The sequence below is a fragment of the Scyliorhinus torazame genome, chromosome 1 (assembly GCF_047496885.1).
Source record: "Scyliorhinus torazame isolate Kashiwa2021f chromosome 1, sScyTor2.1, whole genome shotgun sequence".
In the NCBI taxonomy this organism is placed as follows: domain Eukaryota; kingdom Metazoa; phylum Chordata; class Chondrichthyes; order Carcharhiniformes; family Scyliorhinidae; genus Scyliorhinus; species Scyliorhinus torazame.
In genome coordinates, this window is record NC_092707.1 from 317,123,062 (window position 1) to 317,140,903 (window position 17,842).

Sequence of the window (17,842 nt, forward strand, 5' to 3'; positions counted from 1 at the left end):
TGCCGTTTAAGGATGAATACCGCCTGTCCCTTGCAGTGTATTTGTTCTTATTCCATAATATATTTAAGATTTCCAAGTCGGGTATATAACATTTTGATTCAATAAAGTTCTGGTTTAACTACTATTCTGCTGGATAGATTAAAGAAAGGAGTTTTTTTTAACTTAAATATAATGAGACAATTTAATCTCTATATACTTACATTGTGGATTGTTTGAATTTAGGTGTTTTGCTCTGATTGAAATAAGCACCTTGGAACAAACCAGAGAAGAGACAGAAACTGAGAAGATGACTCATGTGGAAAGCTTGGTGGAACTGGGCCTCTCTTCAACTTTTAGTACCATTCTCACACAGTGCTCCAAAGAGATTTTTCTGGTACGTAGATTGTTATCCATTTCTAGTTTTGTATCTGTAAATTTACTAGAGGGAAATATTGTAGTATGGTTTCTAAAATATTTGTACTTTTACTCGGCAATCCATTTTTCCTGCTGCCATAGAAGTAGTAGATTTTCCCAGCGGCAACTAAATATCTGTTTACAATATCAATAGACTGCAAAATGTTACAGTTGTAACAGATTTAGTGCGGGATTTATCGACCACCCCGCCACGAGTTTTTCGGCAGTGGAGGCAGCCCACCAGCGGGATCGACGGGTCCTGCGTTGCCAACGGGATTTCCCGTTGACTGCACCCCTTGTCGCCAGGGTGGGACTAGAATTTCCCGCCGGCAAGAACAGCCGGTAAATCCTTCCCTTAGTTTATGTGCAAATACAAGTTAGTTCCATGTGATTGAAAAATCGGGGGCGAGATTCCCCGACCCCCCCCCGCCAGGTCGGAGAATCGCCGGGGGCTGGCGTGAATCCCGCCCCGCCGGTTGCTGAAGTCTCCGGCACCGGATATTCGGCGGGGACGGGAATCGCGCCGCGCCAGTTGGCGGGCCCCCCCGCGCGATTCTCCGGCCCGGATGGGCTGAAGTCCCGCCGCTAAAATGCCTGTCCCGCCGACGTAGATTAAACCACCTACCTTACCGGCGGGACAAGGCGGCGCGGGCGGGCTCCGGGGTCCTGGTGGGGGCGCGGGGCGATCTGGCCCCGGGGGGTGCCCCCACGGTGGCCTGGCCCGCGATCAGGGCCCACCGATCCGCGGGCGGGCCTGTGCTGTGGGGGCACTCTTTTCCTTCCGCCTTCGCCACGGTCTCCACCATGGCGGAGGCAGAAGAGACTCCCTCCAATGCGCATGCGCGGGAATGCCGTCAGCGGCCGCTAACGCTCCCGCGCATGCGCCGCCCGGAGATGTCATTTCCGCGCCAGCTGGCGGGGCACCAAAGGCCTTTTCCGCCAGCTGGCGGGGCGGAAATTCATCTGGCGCCGACCTAGCCCCTTAAGGTTGGGGCTCGGCCCCCAAAGATGCAGAGCATTCCGCACCTTTGGGGTGGTGCGATGCCCGACTGATTTGCGCCGTTTTGGGCGCCAGTCGGCGGACATCGCGCCGTTTCCGGAGAATTTCGCCCCTGAAGTTTCTTTGTGTACTCATAACACAAGACATTTAAAGAAGTTTGTGTCCTTAAAGCCGGAATGCTGGTCCATACTTGAAGGTTGTTTATTTCAGCAAATTTTAATTACCACCTGAATGTACTTTAAGATTAGCGAAGGTAACGTTGCGGGAGGCTAATCACGTTCATATGTTTTGGTCCTGTCCAAAGCTAGAGGATTACTGGAAGGAGGTTTTTAGGGTAATTTCTAAAGTGGTGCACGTGAAATTGGACCCGGGCCCCATGGAGACCATATTCGGGGTGTCGGACCAGCCAGGGTTGTAAACGGGTGCAGAGGCAGATGTTGTAGCCTTCGCCTCGTTGATCGCCCGAAGGCAGATCCTGATAGGTTGGAGAGCAACCTCTCCACCCTGTGTCCTGGCGTGGCGGGGGGGACCTGTTGGAATTCTTGACTCTTGAGAAGATTAAGTTTGAACTGAGGGGAATGATGGAGGGGTTCTACAATTCATGGGCATTATTCATTATGCACTTTCAAGAACTGGATAACATCAATCATTAGTTGGGGCGTGTGGGTGGGAGGGTTGGGGGAGGGGCGCTGTGTGTGTTAATGGCGATTATGGGTGATCACTAATTCCTTCTTGTCATTTGTTTTTGTGAACATGCGGGCTAATGTTTGGGGTTTGGTGGGAGGATGGGATCGTTCTTATTGATATGGGGATTGACATATTTGTTACTGATTATTTATTGTTGGTGGGTGTACATTTGGGAGAAAATGTGAAAAAGGAGAATAAAAAAATATTTTAAAAAAAATATTAGCGAAGGAGCTAATTTGGATATTTGCAGTTGGTCTCGTGCAATGTTTCCTGTAAGTGACTGTACAAGATAAATTAACACTACCTGACACTGAAATGAATCAGCTGCGCACAACAGAAAAGATTGAGGTGACATTGGTCTCATGTAAATCTCCTGTTTTCTTGGCCTAAGTCATGTTAACTTGGAGGTTTTCTAAATGTCTTGAATGCAATCAAAATAATTATAGCATTTATGACTAATAGGTTTGGTTAATTGTAAGTGTAATGCTTTACGTTCCAATGTATGATCAACCAAGCCTGAGCATTTTATGTACCAATCAGTAGGAACGCTGGAAATGTAACCATGCTTGATATTTTATGGTATATTTTCTGGGGAGGGAGGGGTTTAAAAAAAAAAAGCTAAAAAAGAGAATTTGCTTTAGCAAAATAAATAACTGAATAATATGCTGTAATAATTTGTTTACCCATTTTAACTCTAGGTTGCTTTGGACAAAGTATTTAACTTCGCTACAACAAATATTTTTGAAACCCGTATTGCTGGCAGAATGGTGGCAGATATGTGCCGGGCAGCTTCTAAGGTTTGAAACTTCTAGAGTTCTTAAAATAGATAGGAAACTTCAAAACTGATTTTACCTTTTAAATTATGGTCACATTCATTCATTGCAACATTTAAAAAAAAATTTTTAAAATGCAATATGGGCAGCATGGTGGCGCAGTGGTTAGCACTGCTGCTTCAGGGCACTGAGGACCCGGGTTCGATCCTGGCCCCGGGTCACTGTCTTTGTGGAGTTTGCACATTCTGCCTGTGTCTGCGTGGGTCTCACTCCCACAACCAAAAGATGTGCAAAGTAGGTGGATTGGCCATGCTAAATTGGCCCTTAATTGGAAAAAAGTAATTGGGTACTCTAAATTTATTAAACAAAAATGCAATACAGGTTGAGCATCATGTATCTAGCTTCAATTCTGGCCAAACACATCCCAGTCCTCAAAAGGATAACACATAGTCTGCCTGGCCCTGGAAAAGTAAAGGGCGCTAAACAAAGAAACACATTAGCTCTCACTGGGGGACCTTCCTCAAACAAAGTAAGGACAGAATTAAACTTGCAAACCCAACCCCTCCAACCCTCCTCCTGCTCAGGCTATGGTCGTCTCTTCCCCCACCACTTAAGAATACATTAGAATTAGGGTACTTTGCACAAATCATGAATTCAACATTCAGTTTAACATGATATAAGTTTATTAAATCAGGATAACAAGTGGTGCAGGACACCACACCCAAATTATTCACTTCCCTACAAGCAAATAAATTGACAAGCTCAACAAACAACAACGTAATTTTCAGGGAGCAAAGTTCAGGATAACAATAGAGGGGCAACGCGGCTGTTGGGATTAAGACTTCTCCACTGGCAGACAAAGAAAGCAGAAATCCAGGACAAAGCAGGATCATACACGGTGAACACACTTCAGGACGTTCCAAGGATTCCAATGATTGAAGCACAAAACCTCATTGCGTCCAACATGTCGTCTCACTCAAACCCAGGTGGCCAACAGCCATGCTCCAGCAGAGGAGGATGACCTGGCAGGCTCAGTCACTCCTCTCGATCAACATCAGAAACAGGACAACATACGATCAGGAGTTGGAAGGCCAACCCAACCCCAGGCCTCTGAGACAGGATTAAATATGCTCACTCAGTCCACTAAGGACATTGCTCTCTGTTACAAGAACTTCCTTGTGTGCCTCCAACACCTCCGTTAAAACGCCTCGCAACTCTTGAAATTGGGCTTTGACGGCTTGCACCGCAGAGCCGAGACATTCGGATAGATCAGCATCACTAGCAGCAAGCATCTGCCGGAACACACCACAGCATCAGGGCAGGAAGCCTCCCAAAGCAGCTGCGGCACTAGTGAGAAGGTCCCACCCCAACTCCTTCCAGCCTCCACAAATCAATGGGGATTTAAGCATTTGGTCTCAAACCGATAGTGTTGCAGTATTGACCAATAAATCTCAGAACTCAGTAAAACGTATGTATGCTAAGAAAGAAATAAAGCAAATGTGCAAACAGATTAAAAAAACAGATTAAAAGACGAGCAGAGCCGGAGCTTGTGAAAACCCAGCCACTCCCATGTTCACATCACGTGTGCCCTGCCTGGACCCCAATTTTATTTTGCGCCTGATTTTTAAAATTACTCTCCTGTCATGTTTATTATGTTTTAAATCTATTACCTGGCTTACTTTGAAGTTAAATTTTGAAAAATTACTTGCCTATTCTTTCTCCTAACTGCCACCCACTTATCCCCAGCGCCCAATCTGCCTGTTACAAAGATAAGTCACTGACTCAAGCTCAACCATTAGCCCAGCTTCATTTTCTGCTTTATGTTGACCTTGCTCAAGTTGCTGCTAAATCCTGATCTTCCTTTGTTGCGGTGCCTCGGGTTCACTTCTCTGAAAATGTGACATAATTTCAGCAATGGCAATGAATGCTGCATTCGATCAACATCCACTTTCTTCTTAATAGACCATGTTGTATTACTTACTATGAATGATACCATGGGAAATCAGGACAGGCTGAAGAGCCTTTGTAATTACTCTATTTGGATAAATAGTACAATATTGTAGCAGCTTCCTATTGTTGAATACCTCCGTGGGGTGAATTTTACAAGGGGTAGATTACCAACCCTCGTTGCCCCCCCCCCCCCCACCCGCCACAAACAATCTTCAAATACACTAGCTTATGGGGCAGTAAAACGCACCCCCATGGCTTTTGGCAATTGGTTGAATGCTTAAATAGATTATTTTGAAAAGCTGGAATAATTCGAGACCCATTTGTTTGAAGTTGGAGTTCTGTTATTCCGGTTGCTGAAGTGAGGTATCCAGTTTAAGCTTGTATTTTTGAAAGGATTGTGTAAAATGGTCCACCACTATCGGAATATGGTTGAATCATTTATGTTTAGAAGTGCAACTTCTTGAGAAGCACTGCGTATTTGCCATGAGCTGAATTTTTCCCCCAAAAATATATGTTTTGGTATCTCTGATTATACCGCTTATTTTCATATTTTGTTTCTAGTGTCGTCCAGCAACTGCCCTGAAGCGATTTGTACCACACTGCTGCAATGTAATAGCTCAACTAACCATCAGTAAGCATTGTACTTTCAATATTAATTGATTACACTAATCCTGTGTTGATAATGAAATTAAACATTTAGTCTGGAGTACTCAAAGGTTGTTCATAATGTATTTGTATTCGCAAGAATGGATCCAGATAAAGATTGTGATACAAAGATTAGGGTGCAAATTGTGGTTCAATTTGACCCAAAGTTCAACATGGAAGATTTACATAACACAGGCTCTGTTATGTTTGTGGGGGTTTACTTTTAACTTACAGTACAGGATAACCAGGTTGCCACACCGTACATTACTTAACCAGTTGTCGGCGTTTATTGCAGAGGTGTTGCTTGCTCACAGTCTAAAATGGAAAAGAGGGAAATCTCCCACTTGCTTCTGGTGACGTCACCATGTACTCATGTGACATACTATATAGAAGGGCATTAGTTACAATATGTAACATCCCTCATGGTGAACAGTAATTATTTGACCAAGTATTGTTATTAAGCAATTTATATATGTATACATCTGTACGAGAGTCTTTTAGCCTTGATCTAAACTTCTTGGTTTTCATGCCTGTTCACGGTGAGCAACTTGTTTTTTTGTTGTCGCTGTGTTATGGTAGAAATGTCAGGCGGTAAGATTAAATAAATGTTGATTTTCCAGAGAAGTACTCCGTTTTGTACCGTCAATTTAAGTTCCCGTGTTCGGTATGGTTTGAATTCCGGATTCCTCCTCTGTTCATTCAGTGGTATACCTTTCAAGATCAAGTTCGTGAGCTTCCCTATCACTGGATTTGACCACGTGTGTTTTTGCACTTGAGCTGCAGTGACAGGTACAGGTTTCACCTGGGAAAAGTACACGTAGTTCACATAGTTCTCCTGTGATTTGGCTTTCTAGCTGCGTTGGTAAACTTGGTAGAGCATCGGCATTCGCATATTGTTCTGATATAATTTTGCGTAATTATGCGATGCTGAGATGAGGCACCATCTCTACAAAAGACTCGTAGCTAGAAACTGTATTCCTTTGTATATTCCAAAAATTGTTTTCCAAGGCATGTGGTCTGTTAACAAGGTAAAACGTCTTCCATACAAATAGAGATGAAATCGTTTGACTCCAAATATTAAACTCTAGGCTTCTTCTTGCAATTGAGCATAATTCTGTTCAGCGCTTGTCAACTCTCGCTCACTCCACCTTTGATCAATTTGTCAAGTTCTGTTTCGACTTTTGGTTTGATCACACCGGGCTCATTTCATGCCTTTTAGCAAAATCGAGTCTTTTGTCTCCATTTGGCATTATATGAAAGACAATGAACCTACCCCATGGGGTGATGCATCACGTGAGTTGTATTTTCAACTCGGGGTCGAAATGAACCAAGAATTTGATTTCTTTAGCACATTTTTAACTTTAATATATGCCACTTCGCAGTCTTTTGTCCAATCTCATCTTGGTTCGAACATAATAACGTGTAAAGTGGTTTTAATATGGTAGCAAGATTTGGAATAAATTTTCCATAGTAATTGATGAGTCCTAAAAAGACCCTCACCGGTCGGGGCATCGGTGTGGGTGTGGAGCCGATTTTGTTTGCATCGTGGAACACCACGGATCCTCCGTTGGCGTCAGCACTTAGACACAGGAACAGCGAACTAGCCCTGTGTCTTTCAAGATGCGTGAAAGCATCTTCTAAATTATTTAGATGCTCCAGTTCAGTCCTGCCAGTAATTAAAATGTTGTCCAAATAACATTGATCACCATTGAGGCCACTAAGGATTTGGTTCATGGACTTTTGGAATAGGGTTGATGAAGACTTTTTCCAAACGGTAGGCGCTTGTACCAGAACAGTCTTTTGTGTATTACAATAGTTAGAAGAGGTTACGACTTGAGCTGCTACCTTCACCTGGTGGTATGCTTGGGACAAATCTATCTCCCTGAACTGTTATCCACCTGACAATCAGAAAATAGGTCCTCTGTTAATGGTAAGGGATACTGGTTGGCACACAACACTGGGTTAATCGTCATGATAAAGCCATCACAGATCCTTACTGAACAATCTGGCTTGATAACTGGAGCAATTGGCATTGTCTAATCCCTTGTCGTTGCGCTCTCGATTGCTCCATCTTTGATCAACTTTTCATGTTCTGCTTTGACTTTTGGCTTGATTGCACAGGGCGCAGTTCTTGCCTTTAAGCATTTAGGGATACTATCAGGTTTTATCTTAAGGTGTGCCTCAACTCTGATTGTTTCACCAAAAATGATTTCAAATATCTTCTTGTACCTTTCTAAGAGTTTCTGTGACGTGTTCTTCTAATCAAACAATTGGTTCACAGCTTGCCAATTTAGTTTTATTTTGTTCAGACATGCTCTTCCAAAAAGTGCATTAAAATATCCTTTTCCTACATGTAATGTCAATTTTTCAGATTGACCATTCGCTTCAACTCTCATCAAGATATAACCCTTCACTGTAGGTTCTCAAGATTATACCAGATGGTTTTAATGGTACGCTCTTGAGCTTCATTATTTCTTAGAGAGAAGAGATGCAGCTATTCCTGTTTGTTCCCACTTAGTTTTGGATAGACCCAAAATCTCAGTGTGTCGCCTTGCATCAATAATACACAAGTTTTAGTTCTTCAATCTCCATTGACATCCTGTCTTCCTGGGAATTTTCATTGTCTTTGGTCATTCTGTAAATTCATTTTGTGGATTTGGGTGTGTTCTTGTTTTTAATCCATCTTTGAGGTTTAAGGTATTTGCCTAGCCCAGCACGCCTTTGTTATGTGACCTTACTTGCTGCAGTTATGACATTTGCTATCTCGACACCAAGATTTCTATGGAGAATGCCCTATCTAGGTAACACCTATGGCATGCTTGCATGTTGAGAGATCTTTTCCCAGAATTCATCTTGTTTATTTTGACACCAGCTCCAATTTGGGAAGCTTCTTTCGCTGCAATGCCATAGACACTACTATTTCAACAGCAAGTTTGAGTGTTAGAGAGCTTTCTGTCAGCAATCATCTCTGGATTGTCTCATTTCTCAATCCGCATGCAAGTCTGTCTTGCAGCATGTCCTCGAGGGTCGATCCAAACTCCCAATTCTTGACTAGATTCCTTAATACTGCTACAAATTGTGGAATATTTTCACCCTCTTCTTGACCAAGTTGATGAAGTCTGAATTTCTCTGCTATGATTAATGGTTTGGGAGAGAAGTGTTCTTCAAGCAAGAAAGTTGCTACTTCAATTTCATCCAGTATCCTGTTTGCAGCAAGGTAATACTGAAATTTCTCATCAAAGGGATTCCATGATTCCGCATTCTCGTTGAATTGTTTCATAGCACCACCTTTTCCCACCATCACAATGACCAGTTCTTGTAGTACTTTATTTAATGTTTCCTCCCATCTAATTTCTTTCCCTTCCAATTTAATTTGTATTATTTATTTTCTTGTTACTTTAAAAAAAATTATTTTCTTGGTTGGAAACACCAATCTGATTTTAAAATCAAGATTTCAGCTGTAATTCTGCTTAATCTTGGTTACGATCACTGTATTTTTCCTTTCTGGGCAGTTGCTTCCCAAACACGGGTCTCTCTTTTCCCAAGGATCTGATGCTGCAGCTTGCCACGTGCAACGGTACGCAGCTGGAAGAACTCACTCCCTTCGATAAATAACTAGGCTTTTTTACAGCCTACCCCCTTATTTCTTGGCTTTCTCTGCTTCGTTTCCAGGAGGTTTTTTATTTCTTTAGCCCACCTATTGTGCAAATTGACCAACGCGTTAGTCAGCACTCTGCTTGAAGAAAAATTCTCTCTTCCCATCACCGACTTTCGGAGCACTCCCAGGTTGCAATTGTGGAGAAAAAAATGTAAGAATGGTGTTATAGGCCAGAGTTCAGAAAAACTCCAAAGTATATCATGGAGTTCACCTGACCTACAACTGTTTATCGATTTTGGTTCTGATGAGCCCAAGGGCCTGCCTTTCAGGTGTTATTCAACAGAGGCCTTAAGCACGTTTAATCAAAAACAAGCTTTTTGCAAATTTAGTTAACATTTTTATAAACACACGTAGTAAGCATTTTTATCAACTATAAACATAAATACCCCACACAGCTACAGTAATCTATGTATCACCCTTAATAAATTCCCCCCCTTTAAGTGTTCCAATTGTATAACAAGATTCCATAAACCAGTAACACCTTTTCAAAGGTGTGGCCCAACACACTGCACTCTTACTATCTTTAAGACTTGATATGGTATACTTGTTTCCTTTCCAAAATAACAGGTTTGAATTCCTTCCAAAAAACAGTTATTACTTTTAAGTTATCAAGTAATTTGGAAACAGCTTTTAAACTGAAGACAGGGAGACACTTCTTTCCAACCTGTGCAATACAAAACCAGGTCAAACTCAAAGCGAGAGTAAAATTCAGAGCCACAGCAAGCTCCCAACTCAAAAATGAAAGTAAAAACTCAGAGCCACAGCCCAGCTCCACCCACACAATGTCATCACTGAAGCCATGTGATAAGACAAAAACATTTCTTAAAGGGACCCATGGCAATGGTCCTAAGTGCTTTTTATCGCTTCTAAAATTAACATACACTCAGGCTAAAAATCCCATTTCCGAGGACCAGTTTCACTGCACATTTATGGATGGCGGAGTGCTCTCCCGAAAACCACTCAGGCTAAAAATCCCATTTCTGAGGGCCAATTTCACTGCACATTTATGGATGGCGGAGTGCTCTCCCGAAAACCAATCTTCCCCTTAGTGTCCAGGCCTGAGTGGTTTTTTTTTTTTTGTGACTATTTCACTGGAAAAACATCCTTGTCACTAGCTTTTTTTTTTAATGCTGTTATGTTTGTGGGGGTTTACCTTTACTTACAGTATAGACAAAGGAAAACTAGGTTGTCACACCGTAGGTTACTTACCCAGTTTCCAAAGTTTATTGTAGAGTTGTTGCTTGCTTACAGTCAAAAATGGAAGAGAGGGAAATCTCCCAAGTGCCTCTTATGATATCACCATGTAATCATGTGGCATACTATACAGAAGGGCATTGGTTACAACACATAACAGGTTCCCACAGAGTTGGGGGAAAAATGGATGTGTGCAGGCATCTGCAGTATCTATATAATTCATGTCCTCAGTTCTGTCCCATTGAATATTATTATTCCAATATTAATTGCAACCTAGATAGCTCTAGGGAAATCCACTCATGCTGGTAAATCCATTTTCTGAATATTTCAGTTCACACTGGGGCCAGAATAATCCTTAAATTGTATTATTAAAGTAGTTCAATTTCAGGCAGGGTATAATTTTCGGAACCTTATACTAAAACTTAACATGAACAATTCCTGATTGTGTTGCCTTCCCTTTTACTTCTCATTTTTGGTTCTATTTTATAAGACCATAAGACATAGGGGCAGAATTAGGCCACTCGGCCCATCGAGTCTGCTCCGTCATTCAATCATGGCTGATATTTTTCTCATCCCCATTCTCCTGCCTTCTCCCCATAATTCCTGATCCCCATATTAGTCAAGAACCTATCTATCTCTGTCTTAAAGACACTCAGTGATTTGGCCTCCACAGCCTTCTGTGGCAAAGAGTTACACAGGTTCACCACCCTCTGGCTGAAGAAATTCTCTGTTTTAAAAGATCGTCCCTTTAGTCTGAGATTGTGTCCTCTGGTTCTAGTTTTTTCCTACAAGTGTAAACATCCTCTCCACGTCCACTCTATCCAGACCTCGCAGTACCCTGTAAATTTATAATTTTAGTTTGTAAATTGTTATTTCTGAATGTGTTTTAATTTTCTGAAACTTTTTTGACATTTGAATGTGTCTGTTTCCATTGCCCATGCAGCCTTTCACATCACTAAAAACTGTAACTGTTCAAGTAGATACTTACCCCTTTAGGTTTAAATGTCAAGTGCTGAAATTGGTAAATGTTGCAACTAGAATAGACTCTGTGAAAGGACACTGTAAGCCAATTGGTTGAACTTTACAATTTTCTAAATGCTTGAGGATTTCAATTGATTCTCAGCAGTTTGTTCATTCTAACAGTGAGCCTTCATTGCTCCAAACTGGGCCTGCTTGACTAAAATTGGATCAGTTTCTGAGGTCATTAAAGATTGACCTAGCCATTGCATTGTCCAGGCAACCAGGTCAAATTTATAAGCATTTTTGAACAAGTTATCAGGTGCTTGAACACTCATTGAGACATCATCTTGGCAATAAAAAAAATCAAATAAGCAGGAAATAACAGAATAAAATATCAACTGTGTCCTTTAAAAATATAATTAATTGAGACTTCCGGTGACAGCGGGCGGGAGGCAGCTGCACACTGGAGGGCACATGCTCGGGAATAGGAATTTCGGAGTTTTAACGCCCGGTCCCGGGAGCAACGGAGGCTGAAAAGGCCGTAAGAAGGCACAGGGAGGAGAAATGTCCAAGTTTGGGAGAAAAGCGGCTGTGAAAAAAGGGGTTAACGGAAGTCCGCCGGTGAGTGAAAAAGTCAGCGCAGGAGCTGTAAGGAAAGCGGAGGCTGGAGCATGAGGGGAGGCAGCATCGCTCACAGCAGAAGAAATGACCAAGATGGTGGCTGTGGAACTTGAAAAATAGTTCACAAAACACATGGAAGCGATAAAGAAGGAGATGGGGGCGGTATTGAAAGTGCTGGTGGAGGAGGCGATTGCCCCGGTGAGGGCGGCGGTATCAAGCGCAGCTTCGGAGGTACGGGAGCAAGGTGAGACGCTGAAGGAAGTGGAAGAGGCATTATCGCAGCACAGTGATCAACTCACCTCGATAGGGAAGGAGTTGCGGAGGGTGATAGAGACCAACAAGGGTCTGCGAGCCAAAATGGAAGACCTGGAAAACAGATCCAGGTGACAGAATCTGAGGATTGTGGGTCTGCCCGAAGGGGTGGAAGGCCCGAGGCCGACTGAGTACTTTGCCACGATGTTGGCGAAGCTATTGGGGAAGGGGGACGATCCCTCCCGATATGAACTGGATCGGGCTCATCGGTCATGGAGGCCTATACCAAAGGCAAGTGAGCCGCCAAGAGTAGTAACTCTGTTTCCGTAGGTATAGCGTGAAGGAGAAAGTCCGGGGCTGGGCAAAGCAGAAGCGGGTGGTGCAGTGGGCTGGAGCTGGTATACGCATATACCAGGACTTTACGGTGGAGCTGGCGAGGAGGCGGGTGTCCTTCAGCTGGGTGAAGAAGGCACTGTACATCAGCAAGGTGCAGTGCGGCATAGTATATCCAGCTAAGTTGAGGATGACCTACAAATCCAAGGACTTTTATTTTGGGACGGCGGAAGCAGCGGAGGAGTTTGCGAAGGCAGAAGGACTGTGGCAGAATTGAGAAATGGTCATGTACCGATGTAGCCTCATGTAACTTTATTTTTTCACTGCGTGTTGGCGTATGTACTAAATGAGTCGACGCTGTATATATTTGGACAAGGAAAGAGATGGGACTTTCATTTGCAATGATGGTTTGGGCTTGGGTGTTATGCGGGGGTTGAGTGCTAAAGGGGATTTCTTGGTTTTCCTGGGACCGGGCAAGGGGAAGGAGACCCGGGCGGGGGCCTCCATGCTGGCCGGTTTAAGTCAGCCAGTGAACGGGAGTGAGGTGGGGGGGAGGGGCTGCGGATATCGGAGCCTGGTAGAACAGGTTTCGGTGAGTCTAGCCGGGGTGAAAAGTTGGGGGAAGGAACCGAGGTTCAGGGGAGGGGTTTACAAGAGGAAGTGGAGGGAAGAAGTCTGGGGTGGGGAGGTGTCTACAATTCATGGGTGTCATTCACGGTACTCTTTCGGGGCTTGGATGGCATTGAATATTAGGGGGCGGGTTGGGGGGTGGACTGTATATGTCAATGGTGACCATAGGCGAGTCCTGATTCCTTTTTCTTTTTTCCTTTTTTTTTTCAACCTTGGGAGGGTTTGTTTTATTTGATGCTAATATTGTCAGGTGGGCTGTTGTTTGGGGGGTGGTGGGAGGATGGGATCGTTGTTGTTGATAAGGGGATTGACATTGTATTCGTTACCGTTTACTGTTTGTTGGTGGGGTGTAAATTCGGAAGAAAATGTGAAAATTTAAATAAAAATATTTATTAAAAAAATATATATATAATTAATTATGTGCCAAGTATGTTAAGCGTGTGCAAAATCTAAGATAAATGAATGAAGTTGATGCTTCGAGTAGCCATATGTTACCATGTAGCATGGATAGTATCACCAGCTTGGCAGCTATAGTGGTGAATCTATTATAGTAATGGATTTCAGAATAGAGAGGTGCAGTACTAAATCATGTTTACATACATATCAATATTGTTATAGCTTGACTATTGGTGAGATGGGACCTGAGTTAATCAGGGTTTATCAGCATGGACGTTTAAATGGAGGATTGTGCTTAACCAATATCTGACTTCTGAGAATGTTTAGAAAGAAGTTTCACAGACTGGAAAGATCTGATGAGTAGTGTTCTGTTGGGATCTGTGGCGGTACTCTTGCTATTTATCCAAAATCTGAATTTGGGAATGACTAGGTAATCTAGAAATTTGCTGATGACATAAACTGAGATCGGAACTAAGCTAATCATATTCCTGTGAAAGGCTGAGAGGGTATTGATAGGCTAGCAGGATAGACAGAAGTAGTAAGGTGCAAGTCAATAATTAAATATGTGGTGTGCAGTCATACCTTTTGCAAATAAGAATTAATAAAAGGAATGACAATAGAGGCAGCAAATAAAGCAGAATAATCTCAAATGTTAAATGACATAATGGGGAAATTAAAGGATCTTTCTGGAATGATGAGCCGAGTTCCTTATCTGTGTCGAGCTTGCGTATTTTGATTGAATGTAAATTTGCATGTTTGGGAAAGAACAATGTAAAATATGAAGATGAATAAGGCATTTCTTTATTCTTCGTAGATGATGATGTGTTACAGGAACAGGAGTTAGATAAGGAGCTGCTTTGGAATCTCCAGCTGTTATCCGAGGTAAACACAAGAAGTAGTAACATGAAATTGATCTACTGGAATATGGTCATAATTGTCCCCTTTTCACACCCACAAGGCAGCATTTAAGAATATATTTTATATGCTTTTCTCTATATTGGCTTTTCCTTTTTCAGAGTCCCCTATTTGAATTTGAGGTTTTTGAAAACAAATTTGAATATTTAATTTATTTTTTAGAAATAACACTGTGCAAGAGGTGGGTGGAACGGTTAGTATTTACAATTTACATGTTGTTCCTCTCCCCACACACACACACACACACACACACACACACACACACACACGTCCTTCCCTTCACCGTAGATGGTTTGTTTTGTCATTTGTTTAGTTCTTATAGCTTTGTGAGGGGCCCTCTGGTCCACGTGTTGATCTCTCCCTGGGTTCCCTCCTGGCATTTTCTTGGGTCTTTTCCCCCCCTGTTACCCTCTCCCCCTTGTTCCTATCTGCTTTCTGTGGCCCTGGTGGTTCCCATGCGTCCCTGCCCCCCATCCCCCCATTCTTTTAAAAAAAAATATTTTTATTGGCTTTTTTCATATTTATAAACAGTTACTTAACATACATTACATTTTTCTTGCCTGTGCTAATTTGCTTTATTTTACAGAGAGGTTTGTTTTGTCCTTCATTTGACTAACTGTATGTTAACATTACATTTTGCTGCCCTCTGGGTTGGTCTATGATATTCCCCCCCCCCCCCCCCTTCGGTTTCAGCACCCTTCCTCTTCTCTTGTGGTCCCCCCCTACCAATTAGGCTTAGCCTTGCGCAGGAGGAGGTGGAGCTCACCCTGCTCAGTGCTTCGCTCCAGAGTCCCCATCCTACCTCTGTCCCCAGTTCGTTCTCCCATTTTTGTCTGGTCCCGCCCAGTGGTGTTCGGGCTCTGTCCAGTCGCTGTCCGTATATTTTCCTACATAGCCCCCCCCTTCTCACTGCTTGTGCTTATCAGGTCCTCTAGTAGTGTGCCTTCTGGGGCCCCTGGGTACCCTACTGTCTCTTTGCGGAGGAAGTGCTTTATTTGGAGGTGTCTCAATTCCTGCCCTCTTGATAGTTTCCACTTCTTCGTCCAGTGTCACCAGTCTGCGCCCTACGTAGAAGTCCCCGACCGTCAGTGTGCCCCCGTCCTGCCTCCATCTTTTGAATGTGGTATCTAGCATGGCTGGGGGGAATCTGTGATTGCCACAGATGGGGGCCATAAGGGACATTTTGGTTATCCCGAAGTGCTGTCTCAACTGGGTCCACGTTCTCAGCGTGGCCGCTACCACTGGGCTCATTGTGTACTTTGTTGAGGAGGATGGGAGTGCTGCTGTGGCCAGAGTCCAGAGGGTTGTTCCTTTACAGGATGCCTCCTCCATTTGTACCCAATCTGTGTCGGGTTCTTGTACCCATCCCCTCACTTTTTCTGCCGTTGCTGCCCAGTGGTAGTATTGTAGGTTCGGTAGAGCCAGACCCCCTCTGACTTTCCCTCTTTGCAGTGTTGGTTTGGGAATTCTCGGGTTCTTGCCCCCCCACACAAGCGCCATGATTAGCCTGTCTATGTTTTGGAAAAAGGCCTTGGGGATGAAGATCGGGATGGATCTAAACAGGAAGAGGAACTTTGGCAGTACGTTCATCTTGATCGTCTGCACTCTTCCCGCCAGGGAGAGTGGGAGTGAGCCCCACCGTTGAAGGTCTTTTCTTGCTTCCTTCCACCAGGCTGGTCAGATTCCACTTGTGGACCTCTGTCCAGTCTCTGGCTATTTGGATCCCCAGGTAACGGAATCTGTTCTGGGCCGTTTTGAACGGGAGCCCCTTCAGCTCTGTCCCTCCCCCTTTTGGGTTCACTGGGAATGTCTCGCTTTTGCCCAGGTTAAGTTTGTAGCCCGAGGAGGATCCAAACTCTTTCAGTATTTGCAGTATTGCCTTCAGTCCCTCCTGTGGCTTCAAGACATAGAGGAGCAGGTCATCTGCATAGAGTGAGACTCCGTGCTTTGTCTCCTCTCCGGATTCCCTTCCAGCTTTTTGCGTCCCGCAGGGCTATCGGCAGGGGTTCGATCGCCAGCACGAACAAGAGTGGGGATAGGGGGCAGCCCTGTCTTCCTCTCTGTAGCTGGAAGTATTCAGAGCTGGTGGTGTTAGCTCGGACACTCGCTTTGGGAGCGTTGTACAGGAGCCTCACCCAGGCGGTGAATCCCACTCCTAGCCCAAACCGTTCCAGTACCTCAAGGAGGTAGCTCCATTCGACTCTTGTCAAAGGCCTTTTCTGCATCCAGGGAGACGATCAATTCTGGTGTTCTCTCCCGGGGGGGGGGGGGGGGGGGGGGGGGGGGGTCATTATCACATTCAGCAGCTGCCTGATGTTCGCTGTGAGCTGCCTACCCTTGACAAAGCCCGTTTTGGTCCTCTGCGACCACCTCTGGTACGCAGCCCTCCAGCCTTTCGGCCAGGACCTTTGCGAGTATTTTTGCATCCACGTTCAGCAGTGAAATGGGTCTGTATGATCCACATTCCATCAGGTCTTTATATTTTTTGGGTATCAGTGAGATTGTGGCCTGCGCTAGCGTTGGGGGCAGGGTACCCCCTGCCAGTGAGTCCGTGAACATGCCCCTTAGGTGTGGGGCCAGGACTGGTGCGAATATTTGTAGGAGTCCGCCGGGAACCCGTCGGGTCCCGGTGCCTTCCCCGCCTGCATGGAGCTGATGCTCTCCATGATTTCTCCCAGGTCTATTGGTGCTTCCAGCTCCCCCATCTGCCTTCCCCCACCAGTGGTAGTTGCAGTCTGCCTAGGAACTGTTTCATTCCCGCATCCCCGTCGGGGGGCTCGGATGTGTACAGCCTCTGGTAGAAGGTCTCAAATGCCCAATTGACCTCCTTTGGCTCTGTTACCAGTCTGCCTTTGCTATCCTTAACCTGCGCTATTTCCCTCGTGGCTGCCTGCTTTCTCAGCTGGTGAGCCAATAGGCGGCCAGCCTTGCCTCCGTGTTCATAGAAGGTCCCCCATGTCTGGCGGAGTTGGTACACTTCTTTCTTAGTGGATAGCAGGTTAAAGTCCATTTGCAGCTTTTCCCTCTCCGCCAGCAGCTCTACGGTCGGGACCTCGGAGTACTTTCTATCGACTTCCAGGATGGAGTCCACTAGCTGTTGTCTGGCCACCCTCCTCCCCCATTCTAACCGTTGGCTTCAAACAGATCCTGGAACAGGCTGATAATTGGCCCCCATGTTTTGTGGAAGTCATCGTCCAGCAGCACAGTTCTGTACATGAAGACCAGCTCACCATGGAGATGACAGGCAGGAATGGTATGTCTCAACAGAGTGATGAACAGTGCATCAGGAGCAGTGCAAAACTATGGCCGTGTGGCATTTACTTCAAAGTTTCTGGTGAATTGAAAATCACCTTGTGCATGCCAGTCTTTAGTAATCGGCTTTGACACCAATGTGATTTCCCATTGACGTGATGCAAAATTGGAAAGCCTGACAGG

The 17,842-nt window shown here is 44.4% G+C and overlaps 1 protein-coding gene across 2 annotated transcripts in view; it reads left to right on the forward strand.

The window, feature by feature from the left end:
* Positions 1-17,842, forward strand: part of LOC140424480 (proteasome activator complex subunit 4-like) — a 231,193-nt gene that overhangs the window by 76,227 nt on the left and 137,124 nt on the right. For both annotated transcript variants that reach the window (XM_072507869.1, XM_072507870.1), the window contains 4 exons: positions 223-373; positions 2,779-2,877; positions 5,365-5,434; positions 14,307-14,374. In XM_072507869.1, coding sequence (XP_072363970.1) covers positions 223-373; positions 2,779-2,877; positions 5,365-5,434; positions 14,307-14,374 — 388 coding nt within the window. The remainder of the gene's footprint in view (positions 1-222; positions 374-2,778; positions 2,878-5,364; positions 5,435-14,306; positions 14,375-17,842) is intronic.